The sequence below is a fragment of the Artibeus jamaicensis genome, unplaced genomic scaffold, assembly GCF_021234435.1.
Source record: "Artibeus jamaicensis isolate MK-2021 breed Jamaican fruit bat unplaced genomic scaffold, CSHL_Jam_final contig_3174, whole genome shotgun sequence".
Classification (NCBI taxonomy): Eukaryota; Metazoa; Chordata; class Mammalia; order Chiroptera; family Phyllostomidae; genus Artibeus; species Artibeus jamaicensis.
In genome coordinates, this window is record NW_026521738.1 from 677,278 (window position 1) to 694,574 (window position 17,297).

The window sequence follows — 17,297 nt, forward strand, 5'->3', positions numbered from 1 at the left end:
GCCCATCATTCTTGCTCTGTTCATGTCTAACTGCCTATCACGGTACAATTTCACTTACATGAAGTATAGAAGTCATCAAACACATAGAGACAGAAAGAAGGAAGATGGTTGTTGGGGGGCGGGAAGAGAGGAGGAGAGTTGGTGTTTAAGGTGCGGAGTTTTTGTTGGGGTCGATGAAAAAATGTTCTGGAGGTGGATGGCTGTGATTGTGCCATGTGCATGTACTTGGTGCCACTGAATTGTAAAGTAGTGAATAGTTAAAATAGTAAATTTTACAGGATGTACATTTTACAATAAAAAAATTGCTAAGTAAACAAAGCTAAGGGAAAACCCCACTTTAAACCAAACGACAGAAATAATTTTTTGAAAAGCATGTGGCCAAGTCCACATGACAGGGGGTGACTTGGAATTAATTTGCCCACAGAATATAATGTTTATTAAAGAGGAAGTCATTTAAAAATGTGCTACTCTGAAGGACGCACATATTGTTGTTAAATGGTAACTGAAGCAATTGTTATAATTTAGACTGAAACAAGTTTGCCTGCCCAAGGAAGCAGTCTGTGTGTAGGCACCCTGCGAAAAACAGAGACCGGGCTTTGGGGCTCCTGGCTGCTCTCGGCCTTAACATTTCCTGTTCTCGGGCAGCACTCCCTACCGCTGACCCAGCAGCCAGAGTGACGCTGTCAAAACACAGATCCCATCAGGTCCCTCCCCTTCCCCTTTGATTACCCTCCCTGCCCCATCTTCTCCTCACCTCCCCTTTTCTCCCACTCCTCACCTGGGCCAGGACCGGCTTCTCAGGCTTGGTGCTGACAGCTCTGTCTGTAGGACGCACTGCGCCCTGGGCGTCCACAGAAACCCCTCTCTTCCTTCCTTTTACGAAACACATGTTAATGCAATTTAAGTGTTAATTCTAGTGATAAAAAGAAATGAGCTATCAATCCATGAAAACACATAGAGGTAACATAAATGCACGTTGTTAATTGAAGAAAGCCAATCTGAAAAGCTACATACTGTGTGATTTTAACTGTGACATTCTGGAAAAGGCAGAACTATGGAGACTGTGTAAAAGGATCAGTGGTTCCCAAGGGTTGGAGGGGAGGACGAGATGAATAATTGGAGCACAGAGGGTTTGGGGTGGTGAAATTACTCTATGTGATACTGTACTGGTGGATACATGTCATTGTATAGTCGTTAAAACCCATAGGATGTACAATACGAAGGGTGATCCCAATGTAAAGTATAGACTTTAGTTTATAATTTGGTATCAATATTGGCTTTTCAATCATAACAAATGTAGTGCACTAATACAGGATGTTAATAATAGGGGAAATTGGGGAGGTTGAGGTGGGTACGTAGGAACTCTCTACATACTGCTCAGTTTTTCTATAAAGAAAAACTTTTAAAATAAAGTTTATTAATTTAAAAACAAAAAGTGTGTCAATTCGCTATTCCTTTTTTGCACCATAGTATTTATTTATTTCATGTATTCCTTTAGCAATGGTGTTGTTTAGAATTGCCAGTGCCATAGCGATAATAATAATGATAATAAAAATAACAATAATAAAAACAACCAGCTGACTTTTAGCCTGGTCCTCTGCTCTTAATTGCCTGATGCCTGGGCCTGGTCCCCGTGCCCAGCGCAGCATCCGCTGAGAGCAGGGCACTTGGTGTTGGTTGTGGAGTGAGTGGATCTGAGAGCTGCGGGCCACGGGGGCTGAGCTTTCACTCAGGGTTCCAAATGAGAACATGGCTGAAGAGTCCCGATGTGTTTGCAGAAATCCTTTCCTAGCCCATTAGGAGAAAGATAATTTCCAGGACTCTCCCTTCTTGATGGAATGGACCACAGCCTACAGTACCTGGGAGGTATCCATTCTCATCTGACCTCAGTCTAACATTTTCCCCCCATACACTTTTATTACTAATTCAGAACCATTTATTCATGTCCTGTACTGGGAATCCCCAGTATTCTCAAGAGGCATTTCAGTGCTCTGGTCCCATGGTCTTTTTTGGCCTCGTGCAGTTCCCTATCTATTCTTTCATGTTAAATAGCTGTTTCCTGACCTTCTTTGGTTATTCTGTTCCCTGCACATTAATTGTGCTTTTGGCATAGATACCACTTAGTCTGCTATCTAGTAATCCCACTTTTGTTGAGTAGGTGAGATGTTCTCTCTAATCTTTTTGAAAATAAATTGCAATTGATGTCTAACTTCTTTTTGCAAAGGACTCATTGCTAGTCTTTGGATTCTTAATGTTAGCTGTTCATTATGCAGTAAAAGGTTCTTTTTGGTGTCAGACACCTTGGCTTCTTATTCATTCACACTTCTTTGAGTAAAATCTTGTTGAGTTTTTTAATTCTTTTTTGTTTGTTTTTGTTTTTAATTTTTTTATTGATTATGCTGTTACAGTTGTTCTATTCCCCTCTTCATTCCCCTCCACCCTACCTCCCTTGTCCCCACCATTACCCCCCTTTAGTTTATGACCATGTGTCTCAAGTTCTTTAGATTCTATATTTCCCATGCTATTCTTGCCCCCCCATCTATTTTCTATCTACTGTCTATGCTACTTATTTTCTGTACCTTCTCCCCCCTTCTCCTCCTCCCACTCCCCTGTTGCTAACCCTCCTTGAGATCTTCATTTCTATGTTTCCACTCCTGATCTAGCTGTCCTTTTAGTTTGCTTTTGTTTTAGGTGTGGTTGTTAATAACTGTGAAGTTTGCTGTCCTTTCACTGTTCATGTTTCTTTAACTTCTTTTTCTTAGATAAGTCCCTTTAACATTTCATATAATAAGGGCTTGGTGATGATGAACTCCTTGAATTTGATCTTATCTGAGAAGCACTTTATTTGTCCTTCCATTCTAAATGAAAGTTTTGCTGGATAGAGCAATTTTGGTTGTAGGTCTTTGGTTTTCATGACTTGGAATACCTCTTTCCAGCCTCTTCTTGCCTGTAAGGTCTCTTTTGAGAAATCTGCTGACAGTCTGATGGGGACTCCTTTGTAGGTGACTGTACCCTTATCTCTTGCTGCTTCTAGGATTCTCTCCTTCATTTTAATTTTGGCTAATGTAATTATGATGTGCCTTGGTGTGTTCCTTCTTGGGTCCAACTTCTTTGGGACTCTCTGAGCTTCCTGGATTTCCTGGAAGTCTATTTCCTTTGCCAGCTTGGGGAAATTCTCCTTTATTATTTGTTCAAATAAGTTTTCCACTGGTGGCTGTGCCTTTCCCCCTTCTGGTACCCCTATAATTCGGATGTTGGAGCATTTAAAGATGTCTTGGAGGTTGCTAAGACTCTCCTCATTTCTTTGAATTCTTGCTTCTTGACTCTTTTCTGTTTGGTCATTATTTGCTTTCTTCTGGTCCACTCCATTGATTTGAGTCCCAGTTTCCTTTTCATTGCTATTGGTTTCCTGTGCAATTCCATTCATTTCAATTAGTTTCGCCTTCATATATTTGTCTAATTTGTGGCTATAATCAACCAGTTCTGTGAGGATCCTGATGACCAGTGTTTTAAACTGTGCGTCTGAGAGTTTTGCTATTTCTTCATCGCTTAGATTTATAGGCTCTGGGGCTTTGAGATCTTCTTGAGCCATTTTTGGTCTGTTCGGGCCCTTTAAGTGTGAGGAGCGGAGCCTTGGACTCCCAGGTCGCTGGGTTGTGACGCTATACGTGGGGGCGTGGTCAGAGTGGGGAAATGGCGGTACCCTCTGCTGTTTTGTGCTGCTGGGTGAGGAGCAGAACCTTAGGTGGTTTACCTGGGCCGGGCCACCCAGAGTCGCTGGGTTCTGACGCTGTAAGTGGAGGTGGGGTTAGAGCCAGGAAATGGCGGTGCCCTCCCTGCCACTTGCCTCGGGACCGCTGGGTCCCAGTCCAATTACCCACTCCCTCACCCGTCCGCCCGCGCACAAATGCGCGACCACAGTCAACCCGCAGCCCTGCTCCCTTGCTGTTTCCCCGAGGTCGCTCGCTCGCTCGCTCGGTCGCTCGCTCGGTGGGTCGCTCGCTCGGTGGGTCGCTCGCTCGGTGGGTCGCTCGCTCGGTCGGTCGCTCGCTCGGTCGGTCGCTCGCTCGGTCACTCACTAGGTCCAACCCTGCGCCTGGATTCCGCACACCTGAGTCCGTCTGACCGAGTTTTCCTGTGCAACCCCGCTCTACCAGCTGCTGGTTTCGCCCCTTACCAGTCAGGCTGAAGAATTTGTTGTTAACAGACTTCCAAAAAGTTCAATTTTCTGTGTTCTGGCTGTGTTTTCTGTTGCTAATATTTAGTTGTCTCTAAACTTGGTTGTGTGAGAAGGCACGGCACATCCACCTATGCCTCCATCTTGGCGGAAGTCCAGTTTTTTAATTCTTATTGATAATTTATTTGGACTTGCTTTATAGTTTATGTGAATATTTTAATAGATGTTAAAGGAAATTCTTGCCCTTAGCTGCATGGCTCAGTGGATTGGGTGTGGTCCTGCAAAGTGAAAGGCTGCAGGTTCAAATCCCGGTCAGGGCACATGTCTAGGTTGCAGGCCAGGTCCTAGGTTGGGGGTGTGCGAGAGGCAACCCATCAATGTTTCTCTCCCTCTCTACTTCCCTCACTTCCCCTCTCTCTAAAAATAAATAAAATCTTTAAAAAAATAAAAAATAAGTAAAAAGAGTGAGTTCTCGGTGGCATTACTTGAACTACCATTAGCTGGAAAGCCACTTCATATTTGAGAAGCCACTTGGGGGGGTGGGACATTAAGGTAATCAGAGAAAGATACCAAGCAGCCTGTAGTGGTACTAGAGGTCCAAGCTGGGGGCCCTGTGACAAAGTTAAAATGGCATGCCTTATCCTGAGAGTTGTAGCCAAACGGGGAGCAAATGAGGAGAGGTACAGCGACAGAGTATCATCCTGTCTGATCTGTAGGAAGACTGTCTGGACGAGGAGAAACTGGCTTTGGAGAGATGGGCAGGGAGATCAAATGGGGACTAGAATGCAGACTTCAAATACCTATGGCTCTTGAAAAAGCTCCAAAGAGCACAGGTCTCTCTGCCCACCCACCCTGTTGTAACTGGTGCCTCTGGTGTCTGTAGACTGCTGGGCCGCTGGCCATGCCCTGACCTCTGCTTGTGGGTAGATTCCTGCTAGTGAGGCCAATGTGCGTCCCTCAGGGACATGGCACTAAGATGCTGAAGAAATGGGTATGTTTGGACAGGACATGGGCTTTGGCATCAGGCACAGCCACATCTGAGTGTAGGTTCTGCCACATCCTAGCTGGATGGTTTTGGCAAGTCACTTAATTTTTCTGAAAGGTCTCATTTTCAGGTCTATGTGAGAGGCCCCCAGCTTCAGGGGTTCCTGCTCAGGGGGAGGAGTCGACGCCAATGATGAAAGCCCACATGGTGGTCTGCATGAGTGGCGCCTGCCCAGACTCGCAGTGTGGATTGCTAACAATAGTGGCAAGGAAAGCGGGATTGAAGACGTGGAGGGGATAGAATCCAGACTCGGCAGGTGTCGGGATGTGACCAGGAGAATGACCAGGCCATCAGAGGCCAGAGGGAAATTTGGCAGAGAGTTAAGGAGTCAGTGTGAGGTGTTAGGACTGTGACCTGTCACACAGCCACCCAGAACTATCTAGCAGCCGGAACACATGCAGGAGGTCAGGGCTAGACACGGTTTTGGAAATCGTCAGCACTGGGGTCATAGTTGAAGCCTCATGGCTGAGCGAGGCCTCTGAGAGGAAGCTTATAGGCCATGGCGAAGATGGAGCTGATTCTCTTGGGGGCATCTGTATTTAAAGGACAAAAATGCACAAAGGGGCCACAAGAGGGGCAAAGGGTTTAGGGCCCTGGGACAATGCAGTGCTACTGGTGGTACATCCCAGGAGTGGTGGGTTTAGGGGTCCAGAGAGTCAAGGCCTCTGGGGAGGGGAGTCAGTGAGAACAGGATGCTTGGCCTGGAAGACAGCCCTTTCTGGAGAGACAAGGGTGCAGGTGAGTGAGTGGTGAGGAAGTGGAAGCCAGGAGGTTGTCCACACCTGCAGAACGTGGTCTCAAAAGGAAGGGGTGGGAAAGGGGTGAGCAGGAGGGCCTCACAGCAGGATTGGGCCCTGGGGACCTGAGTGCAGTGAGGGGGAGGGGCTGCAGAACGCGGACAGTGGATGAAGCCCATTCCAAAGGAGAAGCAAAGGGTGTAAACCAAGAGAAAACAAGGGGGTGGGAGGCAGGTAGCCGGGAGGAGTAAGGCTCAGTGTGTGTGAAGGAAAACGATGAAATGTTTGAAGTGTAGGGAAGGGAAATAGGGCAACTCACAGCCTGGCATTGGGCTTCTTGGCAGGGCAGAGGAGGTATCTGCCAAGGCTTCCGGAGGTAGGCGTGGGGGTGGGGTTGGAAGGACCAAGATTTTGTCGAGGTGTGATGTTGTTCTGTGTGTGTGGTCCTCATGTCTTCTATGGTGCTCCTGGCTCTGACAAATGTGCCCTGGGTTATAGGTGTTGATGTGTTTTCACTAGAACCACCACGCCCCGGGGGTATGAAAGGATGCATTTCCTCTTACAGGATGATGGGTGTAAGATTATTTTCTGAGTTCATGGGAGACATAAAGATGACTAATAGCCCTCCGAGGTTAAGCCTATGAGAGCATCAGCCAAAGACCCTGAGATAAGGCTGTCGGGCTCGGTAGGGAAAACCAATGATGACACAATTAAGATTCGAAATAGGAGAGGGGATGAGTCAAACAGTCCGTTTAAGATGGCTAAACTTCAAGTGCTGTGTGTAGAATTACAAACAAGATGAAGTGCATAAAGGCTGGGTTTGGGGGGCCTGCCTTGGCAGCAGCTCACCTAAGAGGTCACTATGTAGTTCATGACTAATCTCGGACACTCGGTGCCCTAAAGTTTTGTCTGTCATGAGTAATGACAGCATCTATTACCTGCCATGTTCTGAATACCTGGTACGTTCACCGAAGTGTGTTTTGGGTTTTTTATCATCAATCTCTTGTGCTTTCATTAGCCTGCTCTGTAAACAAAGAAACATTGCAGATGAAATGGCTCACCTCACATCACACATTTGGGGAGCAAGGGAGCCCCGTCCTTCCCACTGAGCCCATCAGCCATCAGCATGATTCAGCTGCTTAAAAAGTGAAAACTTGGCGTGTTTGTAAAAATGGCCTGTCCGCATCGTGGGACTCCTTGGTGTTTCTGTGCTTGGCTTAGGCCAGAACAAAGCGTTCATTTCTAGAAACCCCAATATAAGGTGCTCTGGGTGTTAATGACAGGGGAGCAGGGGTGGGGTCGGATAGGGTCTGGGGCCGTGTCACCAGGTTTGGGGAGTTAAGGACGTGATCATGTGGCCAAAGGGTTAATCAGTATGTTTTTTAGAGTAGGAAGAAATTCGGTGGGTGGCACTTTGATGGAGGCAGATTTGGGTTGGTTCAATTTATAATTGCAACAAGTTGGGATTTCAGAGTTCGGTAATATTATGGATGACCGAATGCTTCCATATCCATACACTGGAACACTAGGCAGCTCTTTAAAACAGTGTAGTTCTGCATCGCTGGTATTTAAACATATTTATTTTTTTAAATATTTTATTTATTTTTAGAGAGAGGGGAAGGAGAAAGAGTGGGAGAGAAACAACAGTGTGTGGTTGCCTCTCATGTGTCCTCTACTGGGAACTGGCCTGCAACCCAGGCATGTGCCCTGACTGGGTATCGAACCGGCGACCCTTTGCTTCACAGGCCTGTACTCAATCCACTGAGCTACACCAGCCAAAGCTGGTATTTAAACATATTTAGTGAGAAAAGGTTACAACAAAGTATTATTCCATTTTAAAATGTATGTACACATATGGTTATATTTACACAGAAAATGTTTGCAAGCAACATGTGGTTCTCTTGTAGTGGGAATCAGAAACATTTTAAAACTCCAATCTTCTAGTTTTTCTGTATTTAACATGGAGCTTCTATAAGAGAAAAAAGCATGTTTATAGTTACCCAGTAGTGAGTCTACATCTGCAGAAGCAGGAACCTCCTGGTCCTCACCTTGGGCCCTGGGGATAGAGACAGGCCTGGGACTCTTTCAGCTCAAAGGTGTTGAGTGGAGAGTTTACCAAACACAGCGTGACCCCACTTTTGGAAAACATGCACACGTGTATGAGGATCTGGGATAGCCACATGTGCCCAGGCATTTCCAGGGGTCCCGTTGCCAGGGAAACGGGATGCAGATGAAAGCCTTGGAACCTGTGGTCCGGCGCCCCATTTGGATTGTAGGGTTTTTGACTCCGATGCCTTCAGAGAGGCGCTCTCCTGTCTAGTGACCTAACAGGATGTTGGCATCAACTGGAAAGAATGCTGAGGTCTCCATGGATGGCTGGGTTGCTTGTCTCTGAGATGCTGAATCCGCTTCAGCTCCATGTTTCAAGCAGGAGGGGGTGGTTCCCCCTTCCCAGTATCCTCTCTCTTGCTTCCCTTGATTTACAGTCCCTTTCCGAGAGCAGCCACCACTTGGCAATGTGAACCAAGGGCATCTGTTACCTGCCACACTCCAAATACCTGGTCCTCTTGTCAGCCCCCAGCATGGGACCTGTGGGAAAGCTCCCTGCCTCGAGGACAGCAGACACTAGTCCCCGTTTTGGCCCTCCCTACCAGACATGGGTTCAGGCCATCAGCCTGGAACAGGATTAGTGATTCTTCAGCAAACATAACAGAAGTGAACAACTTTAATTGGGGGGCAGGGGGACACTGGTCTCCAAATTGAATGAAAAAAAAAAAAAAAAGAAAAAAGGGAACAAAGATAAAAGGGAAAGGAAGCAAAAGGAGAAACCAGAGAAAAAGGCCACCTGTATTTCCCTTTTTATGGCCTGTTTTAACAGCTGATAGCCTCTGAACATTACTGTTTGCAGGTGGCAGAACAGGACAAGGACAGGCTTAATCACTGCTGTTACTTGGAAGGGCTTCGTCTGTGCATCTACAATCTACAGCGTGAGAGCCGCCTAGTGAGGCTTCCATACCCTAGTCAGGGCCTGCTTCGAATGGGGAGGCGCGGAAAGAAGGACCCACACTGAATTTGAGTGCAAAAAATAAATATAAAATTTATTAAAACACCCACAATATTTTAAAGATACCAGGAGTAATACAGTTCACAAACCCAGCTGTTTGTGTAAATTATAATAAAATACAAATCAAAAAAAGGATACATACTTGCAATTTCTAGGCACCCTAAATTAAACTTACTGAAACACTGGGGGAGAAGGGAGGGTAAGGAGGCGTAGCTCAGGAGGCAAACCAATAAAGTGGGAAGAAAAATATTAACAAAAAGGTAAAAATTATACAAAATAAAATTATCAGCATAAATTTACTGTACTAAGAATATCTACAGTTTAATAATACACATCCTATTGCCTTGAGACATTGCAAAAATCTACCATTCATCCATCAACCCCAGATAAACTTCATTTCAAGTAGCCACAGTTACAAAGTCAAGACGGAATATTCAAGTATGGTTGTTAAGTTCACCTCCATTGGAAGCCAAGTAACCAAACAGGAATTCAAAGAGAGAAGGAAAAAAACACATCAAAAAGCTACAGGGGTTTGAGATTAAATCTGATGCATTTATATGCCAAAATACGGCCTGCCCTTGTTTCTTTTTAAATTGGAGTACATGAAACAGAAACACCATCACTCCTGTTTTTCTCCTCCTTTTTCCCCTCGAAAGAAAATTTAAAAAAACCCTTTTGGAACCAAGAAAATTTGGATGTTCAAATGAGTCAAATGGCATTTTTTTAAATCCCCACGCGAACAGTGACAAGTTATCCCTGAATGACGGGCAGTCAAAATGAGAAAAGAGAGCAAATAATACCGCTACAAAAAGCATCCCTGATATCAGAATAGAAGCAAGCGAGTAAGGAGGCCAAATCACTCACTGACTCTTAGGCAAAAAGCAACGTTAGACCTTGCATTGCTATGCTGCAGTCTCTGCTCAGGGGAGAAGCCTATTGCTTTGCTCTAGTGGGCAGCTCTGCGGGAAGAGGGGCTGGGCGTGCCAAGCCGGCCTCACACGTAGGAACCAACTTTGCAGGTGTGAGTGTGGGACTGTATAACCTATGCTGGGAGTACGCACCTCAAGAAGTGTTCATTTTGGTCCAGGGTATGTTGAAATTAGCCACGTCCTACTGTAGATGCCGCTGGCTAATCAAACTAGGTTTTGTGGGAGTCATTTCAAATGACAGCAACAATGACTGCAAAGGCTCAATGAGATGGGCACAGGAAATTCACATTTTCTTGAAGAGCAAAACTTAAGAAGAAAATGAAATAAAGTCAACCATGCTCCTTCCTGAAGGTGGTCTGCCATTTGCTGAAGAATGGAAAAATAAAGTGACCTCAAATTCTTCAAGGCCAAGTACATCATCAAATGGACAAGCTGCAGGTATCAGACCCTCACAGAATCTACCTTACTGAAGTTGTTATGATATCCTGTTTTTGAGGTATTTAAAAAAATTATTGTGACAGTGGATGACAAAATGGAGCTTCCTGTTGAGTTTTTAAAACATCAACTTCTGTGGACCCAAGAAGAAATTTAGAATAGCACCAACTAAAAAGCAGCCTCAGTGGCATTGAGGGAGCAAAGAAAGCTCCTTCCTTTAGTTTGAACATGAGGGGTTACCAATGAGGGGTGGAAGCAACACTGGGGCAAAGGCTGTGAGGAGCCAAGGAAGGAGCCCCTGTCACCACGGCTCTGGCCAGTGCCGGGTGAGGAGGCAGATCCCGTGGTCCACCTTGGCGTGCAGAGCACCTTTGGGACTTCGGAGAGGTCTACTTGGCACCCCGGGCTGCAGGAGAACGTGTGTCCTTGACTAGGAGAATGCCTGCCATGTTAGAAGAGGCAGGAGAACCTGACTCCCCTTCCTCTGAGAAGAGGGCGGGGGAAGCAAGCCCTTCACCCTTTCCTTTCTTGTTAGGCCTGAGAGGACAGATAGGAAACCAGAGCACCAGCCAAGCCAGGGAGCCCACTCCCGTTCGCAGTCAGGGAGCTGGCTGCCTTTGTGGCTTGCCTTTCTGCGTTTGGCCACCAAGGCAGGAACAATAAAACAGAAATACTGCTCAGAGCAGGTGACGGCATGGTCAACAGGGGTCTAAGGAGACAGCACCAAAATAGGGAGGGGAGAAAAAGCCGAGAGAGACTGGAGCCCACCTTGTTTTTGGTTGGTTGTGGTTTCAGAACCTCAATAGCACCTCAGCAGGAACAGGATCGAGGACAGTCACATTAAAACACCATAGCACCATTTGATTTAGACTGTTTCAATTCATGAAAACGCTTCCTAGTCCATGAAACGCACTTCACTCCAGGGACAAAAGGAAAGAGGTTGGTCGAGGCACGTCAGGGATGTCATTTGAATTGTCCACCAGCTTTGCCTGGGTGTGAGACCTGGCGGGGCCAACCGGCCCAAAGTCTGGCCAGATTCCTCTCCGTGAAATCAGGCTACCAGCTACCCATCATCAACCGTCCATCCTCACACACCTCCCACTGCCAAGTATGACATGGTGAAGTGCTGCCACTCCTTTCCTGGCTCTAGCACTTTGAAAAACCCTTGCTCTGCACAGTAAGGTACCCACGAGAGGCTGGTGGAAGGACCAGGCGGGGACAGGGTTCGACTGCTTTTCACGCACGCACGCCAGTGTCATCTCAGTGAGAAGGCAAAGCGGTGCCCAAGGAGCCGAGTGGGAAACTGAGGCCCTGCCAAAACACAAACCGAACGACGAAGGAAACAAAACACCTCAAAAATCCATGAAACACCTTGAGTCAAGATTTCCGATGGTTAGATAATGGTTTCTTAAGCTAGCACCAGTTATTTTGTGAGAACCTGCCAAGGAGCACTTTTTATTTTAAAAATCTCTTAGCACAGAACTTTGCAAGCACTTCCCTTGCACGCAAAAGGCAGGGAAAACAAAGAGAAAGAGAGAGAGAGGAACCAATCGTCAGCGCTGCATGTGGATGGTGTCTGCGGAGGGGCACACGGGGAGATGACTCGAAGACTCTGAGTTGTTTTCAGTTGCTATAATACTACTCTTAAAACTTGGTCATGCTGTTAGGTTCTTTAGTTGCAATGGCTTTATTTTTCTTCTCATGATAAAAATGTCTTAATCATCTTTAGGACTTAAAAAATGATAGTGCCAGTAAAAAATAAAAATTTGATTTTTTTTCTCTTTAAGAAACCTTCAGCAGCAAGGGGGGGGGATAAAGAGCTGTGCATAGTTACTTTTTAAATATACGTCTAAAGCATGCTAATTTTAATGACTGAGATTTGAGGTAGGTTATACATGTAGTGTGTACAAATCAGCATGGGTTTGAGCGTGGCAACGGCACCACCTCATTTCTGGAACACCATTCTGAGGGGCTGGGACCCATGGAGACTGCCTCTGACTCACCTCTCAGCAGCCTGTCTGCTAATCTAGAAATTTATGCACCGAAGGCTGTTTGAGCTTGGGGGGTGGGGGGGTTGGAGGGGAGATACCACATGCTTTGAGCTCGTATTGGATTCTCTTTTTATCTAATGGCTTTGCTACCAGAGGGCGACGAGGGAAAGAGTATACCTACCACACATCAGGAAGACTCACACATGCCAAGTATCAGAATCGCCTGGGTTACACTCGGGACCTTCCAAACCAACAGCCAACCTGGGGCTTTCCCGCGCCATACAGACGGTCACATTCTCCAAATGTTTTGTAAAATATCATATCTCTTGCTTAAGATCATTTAAAATGAAGTTTTCAAGGCACCCCCGTATCTACCTAAGCACGGAGTCAAATGAGACCTGCATAAAAGTACTGATGCGATAAGCAAAATAGCACTTAAAGGACCCAACTTCTCCTCAAAACTAGAAAATTAGCATGCTCGTTAAAGACTCTGCTTCCTTTAGCTTGTCACACTGAAGGTCAGAGGTTTTCCTATAATTCTGGGTTCTGAATAATTCTAAATCCTGATAAGCTCTTGGGTATTTATTTCAAAAGCAATAATATTTCATTTTTGTCCTGTAAAATAAATGCAACTTTACAGAATATGGTAAAAGTGAAGGATAGACAAAGCACGTTAAATATTCAGCTACTATTTACAATTTCTCCCACAATTACATGTTAAAACATACTTTATTTTTTCAAGTTGCTGTTTAAATCTAGGCAAAAGTGCTTAAAAAAATCTTTCCCTATTTACAGTTAAAACCAGACCACACGCATGCTCAGGACTCTCACAGCACCCTCCGCCAGTGCTCCTGGGCTGCTGCGGCAACACCCAGCGGGCGGCTCTCAGCTCCTACACAAGGCACCTGGAAGCTCAGGAACTTGCCTTCAGCATCGTCGTCTGATTGTTAAACTCGTTTTAGGAAGACCCACATCTGAGTAAAACTGCTCCATAAATATCTGACATTTATCTCAGGGCTCGGTGGTCACTCACTGAGTGGCCACATCCCCCTCCACGTGTCCTGATGAAGCCTCCCACTCACCACACATCCACGCTGACATCATCGCTGCGAACACCACAGGAAAAACAAACACGCCAAGAAGTGTGACTTGCTGTCCATGAATGCTGCTCCCACCTGTCGGGCCCAAGCTCTCTCAACAACGTTGTGAAAATTAAGCACCACATTCTTATTTCAAAGAACTGAACGAATGCACCAGAATTTTCGAACGCGTGTGTTGAAGTGGGTGAAGAGGGGAGGAAGGAAAGGAGAAAATGACCGAATAGAGAAATGGCACCAATTAGGGAGGAAAAATCATAGCTACCAGCTGAAAACGTTTGACTCTTGCATTTTTAAATTGGTAAGTGTAGGCCCGCCCCCCAAGTGATAGCATGGAGGGGGTGGGCTGGGGGTGAGGCATGCACCATTATCCAATGGGAAGATCCAGGAACAGGGAGAGATGCGTTAACTGCTGTTACACTGGTGTGCTGAGCTCCTGCAGGATGAGCCCTGCCCTTAAGTCAAGGAAATCCCAGCACAATACTACAGCACCAGGCTCTGCACAGCGCCCTGCACACACGGCAGTGCTGGCTTTTCACAGCTTGGGTTCAGCTTCTTGTTTTTAAAGATACAGTAGCCCTTTTTCAGTATCAGCATGGACTTTGGGGCGTTTTTTAAAAAAACTGCCAATAAGACAAATTCCTTCAGCCCAGTATTACTCATTGGCTTGTTGACTTGGTGGAAAAAGGCTCCTAAGAGCCTCTCAACTCCAGCTCCATCACAAGGTGCTGCCTAGGGAACCATGACATCATGTGACTTGATAAATAACAGACAGAGAGGATTCAGTGTGGAGACTAGCAAGCTTGAAGCTGTCTACTTCCAACCTGGTTTCTGGGGAAATCTACGCCAGCCTCTCAGGTGCCTGGCCTGGGGTGCACCTGCCCCCTCCCCACAACACCAAGCTGGTGCCTGGAAAAGGGACCCCAGATGTTGTTCCACAGATTCTTCCATCCTACTGGAGAGGACAGAAGCCGTCCTGAGGGCTCCCTCCCCCGAAGGGAGGGCGTTTCTGTCCAGAGGGATGGACTGGGTAGCTACAATCTGCACTTGGCTCATGAGGGGCAGGTGGCTGAGAGAACCTCGTCAGCTCCCAAGAGGGCCAGGCTCACCGGGCCCAGCCAGACTGGGCAGGAATGAGCACTTCCGGCCTATCCTGACCATCCTTTACCATTACTATTGTCGCTTTTAAAAAATCCAATAAATACACATTTTTAAATGGAATTTAAAACTACTCCTTTGTGAAAGGACACTATAAACTTTCTTTCCATTATTGTGATATACAAGGATAGAGTTTTAAAAACAAGAGAAAATAAAAGTCCCCCCTGACAAGGGAGGAAAAAGCCAATGTGGAGATATAAATATTAAATTCCCGAAAAAAATCACCCGACAGCCGTAGCTTCTTCTTCAAAGTGCTGGGGAAGTGGGGGAAGGGAGGGGCGGGTCAGTTCTGAGGTTTGGACCATAAATACATATATATGTGTATCTATATATGTATATATAGATAAAAAGACTTCTGCACCCCCAACCCGCCCCCAGGTGTGAGGGCAAAAGCACCACAGAGGCAGCCCGGGCCAGGCCCGATGCTGAGGTACGCTGGCACCCTGGCACCTAGATCCAGCGGCTGTAGGGACCAGTGACCTTCGTGTAGGCGTAGGAGGACACGGTGACCGCTGAGTCTGTGGGCACAGCCAGCGCCTGCCGGGTAGGGACAATCCCCTTCTCCTTATGCTGGGGCTCGGTGACCACGGCACCCCCCCACTTGCGCTTCTTCCCGTACAGCTTGGCCTCCTGCTGGCCCAGGCCCAGCCGGGCAGCCTCCTCCTGCCGCTGCCGCGCCCTCTCTGCCAGCTGCTTCATCTTGGCCTCCCAGAGGGCCAGCCCGTGGTTGGGCTGGTTGAGGTTCTTGTGCTGGTAGAAGACCAGCGAGATGCGGGTGGGGTGGCAGCGGTTGGGCTTCTTGAGGGGGGTGGTGGCGTGCAGTTCCCGTCGGGCACACTCGATGAGGATGGAGCCGTGGGCGGGGGCCACGGCCACGCCACCGATGTTCTCATCCAGGAAGTTGTGTTCACTGTCGGACCACAGCTCCTCCTCCTCCTCCTCCACACTGCCCTTCTCCTCCTTCACGACCCCCTTGTCGGGGGGCTCCTCGGCTGTCCCCTCCTCCAGGCCGAAGGGATCCCACAGCTTCTCCTCGGACTTCAGGGCCCCGAACAGCTTCTCAGTGGAGCCCAGGGGCATGCCAAAGGACTGCCAGGCTTTGTCCAGCGGGCTTGCCCCTGGGGTTGAAATCCGTCCTTCCTCCCCTTTCAGGGGGCTCCACAACTTGTCTTGGAGCCCAGGACCACCTTTGAGGGCAGAGTTGAAATCCCCTGCCCCCACCCCCCATGGCTTCTCAGTCAGGCTGGGCCCAGCCAAGGCTGACGTGCTGTTCCCAAACTTGCAGGGGCTCCACGGTTTGCCTCGCAGCCGTCCTCCAGGCTGGGAAGCCGGCTGCTGCCCCTCGCCAGGGAACAGCCCCCACTGGCTATCCGGGAAGGGGGAAGGGGTCAGGCAGCCGGCTCCAAAAGAACTGATCTTATCGGGGACGATGGCAGGGCTCTCCCCTGGAGGGAACATACCCCAGCTGCCACCCACACTGTTAGTCCTCTTGGGGGACATGCTTGGGCCTCCTGAGTACTGTCCCCATAGGTGATTGTGTCCCCCATTCTGAGATGCCTCGGGCAAAGGTGTTTTGCCCATCTTACCAGGGTCTCTGGTTATAGATTCAGCCTGGGCCAGTGGGTCTACCGGCTCTTGTTTGATGGATCTGTTGTAGCAATTGGAGCTCTGTGGGAAGGGAGAGGGGTCCCTGGATGCTGGGTGGATCTGGGGGGCCTTGGGAAGCAGATACTCCTTGGGGCCTGGATAAGCAGGCTGCTGGTGGTGAGGAGTGGGGTGGTGGGTGTCCGTGGGAACAGCCTGGCCAGGCAGCTCGGCAAACTCAGCACCACCGTAGGCCGGGCTCAGGCTGTTGTGCAGAGCATGGAGGTCTGGCTTCTTCTCGAAACTGCAGCTGCTGCCACTGTGCCCCCAGGTGCCAGGCCCCAGGAACTGAGAAGGGAAGACGGGGTTGCTGGATGGAAAGCTGTAGTAGCTGAATGACGGAAGAGCGTACTTGGAGTGGAAGCCATTGACGGAAGCCAGGCTGGGCTGTGCATAGTAGGAGTGGTAGGAGTACACGCTGTTCATGCTGTAGGGGTCGGAAGGCCGGCAGCTGCCCAGCACCGAGTAGCTCTCCACCACCGTGTTGCTGCTATACTTGAAGGAGCTGAAATGGTTCTGTGGCTCCACCTTGAGTGAGGGCTTCAGGCTCTGCTGGGACAAGCCACCCTTCAGAGACAGGCCTGGGGAGAACAGGAGGCAAGGCAGAGAAGAAGCAGATAGAACCACAGCCGGCCAAGGCCCTGGGGAGGGGGACTGGGGACGGAACCTCCCCTCTCGCAGAGGTTCCCTCTGCAGGTGAGGCTGGACTTGCTCTGGGTGCTACTCATCACAGCCCCACCCAGACCTGCTGCAGCCCTGGGAGAAGTGGCTCCCAGAGCCCACAGCGCCCTCTGCATCACTCCACCCCCGACCCCCCGTGAATGCACAAGTCTTCACTGAAGCACCTCCCCGCCTGCTGGCTACTGCAGGGACAAGGGCCAGAAGGGAGAGCTGGCCCACTCTGCTGCCCCACTGCAGCCCATGTGCCTGAAGCCACGGGACCCTCCACAGTCTCTCAGGGAGGAAGCAGGCAAGCTGGAGGGGAAACCCAGCTCTTCTTTGGGAACATAAGCCAATCCC

At 48.2% G+C, this 17,297-nt stretch overlaps 1 protein-coding gene across 5 annotated transcripts in view; it reads right to left on the minus strand.

Annotated features, from left to right (window-relative positions):
* Positions 1-9,047: 9,047 nt before the first annotated feature.
* The window catches only part of TET3 (tet methylcytosine dioxygenase 3), a 101,186-nt gene continuing 92,936 nt past the window's right edge, over positions 9,048-17,297 (minus strand). For all 5 annotated transcript variants that reach the window (XM_053663386.1, XM_037130916.2, XM_053663385.1 and 2 more), the window contains one exon: positions 9,048-16,858. In XM_053663386.1, coding sequence (XP_053519361.1) covers positions 15,084-16,858 — 1,775 coding nt within the window. In that variant the 3' untranslated portion in view covers positions 9,048-15,083. The remainder of the gene's footprint in view (positions 16,859-17,297) is intronic.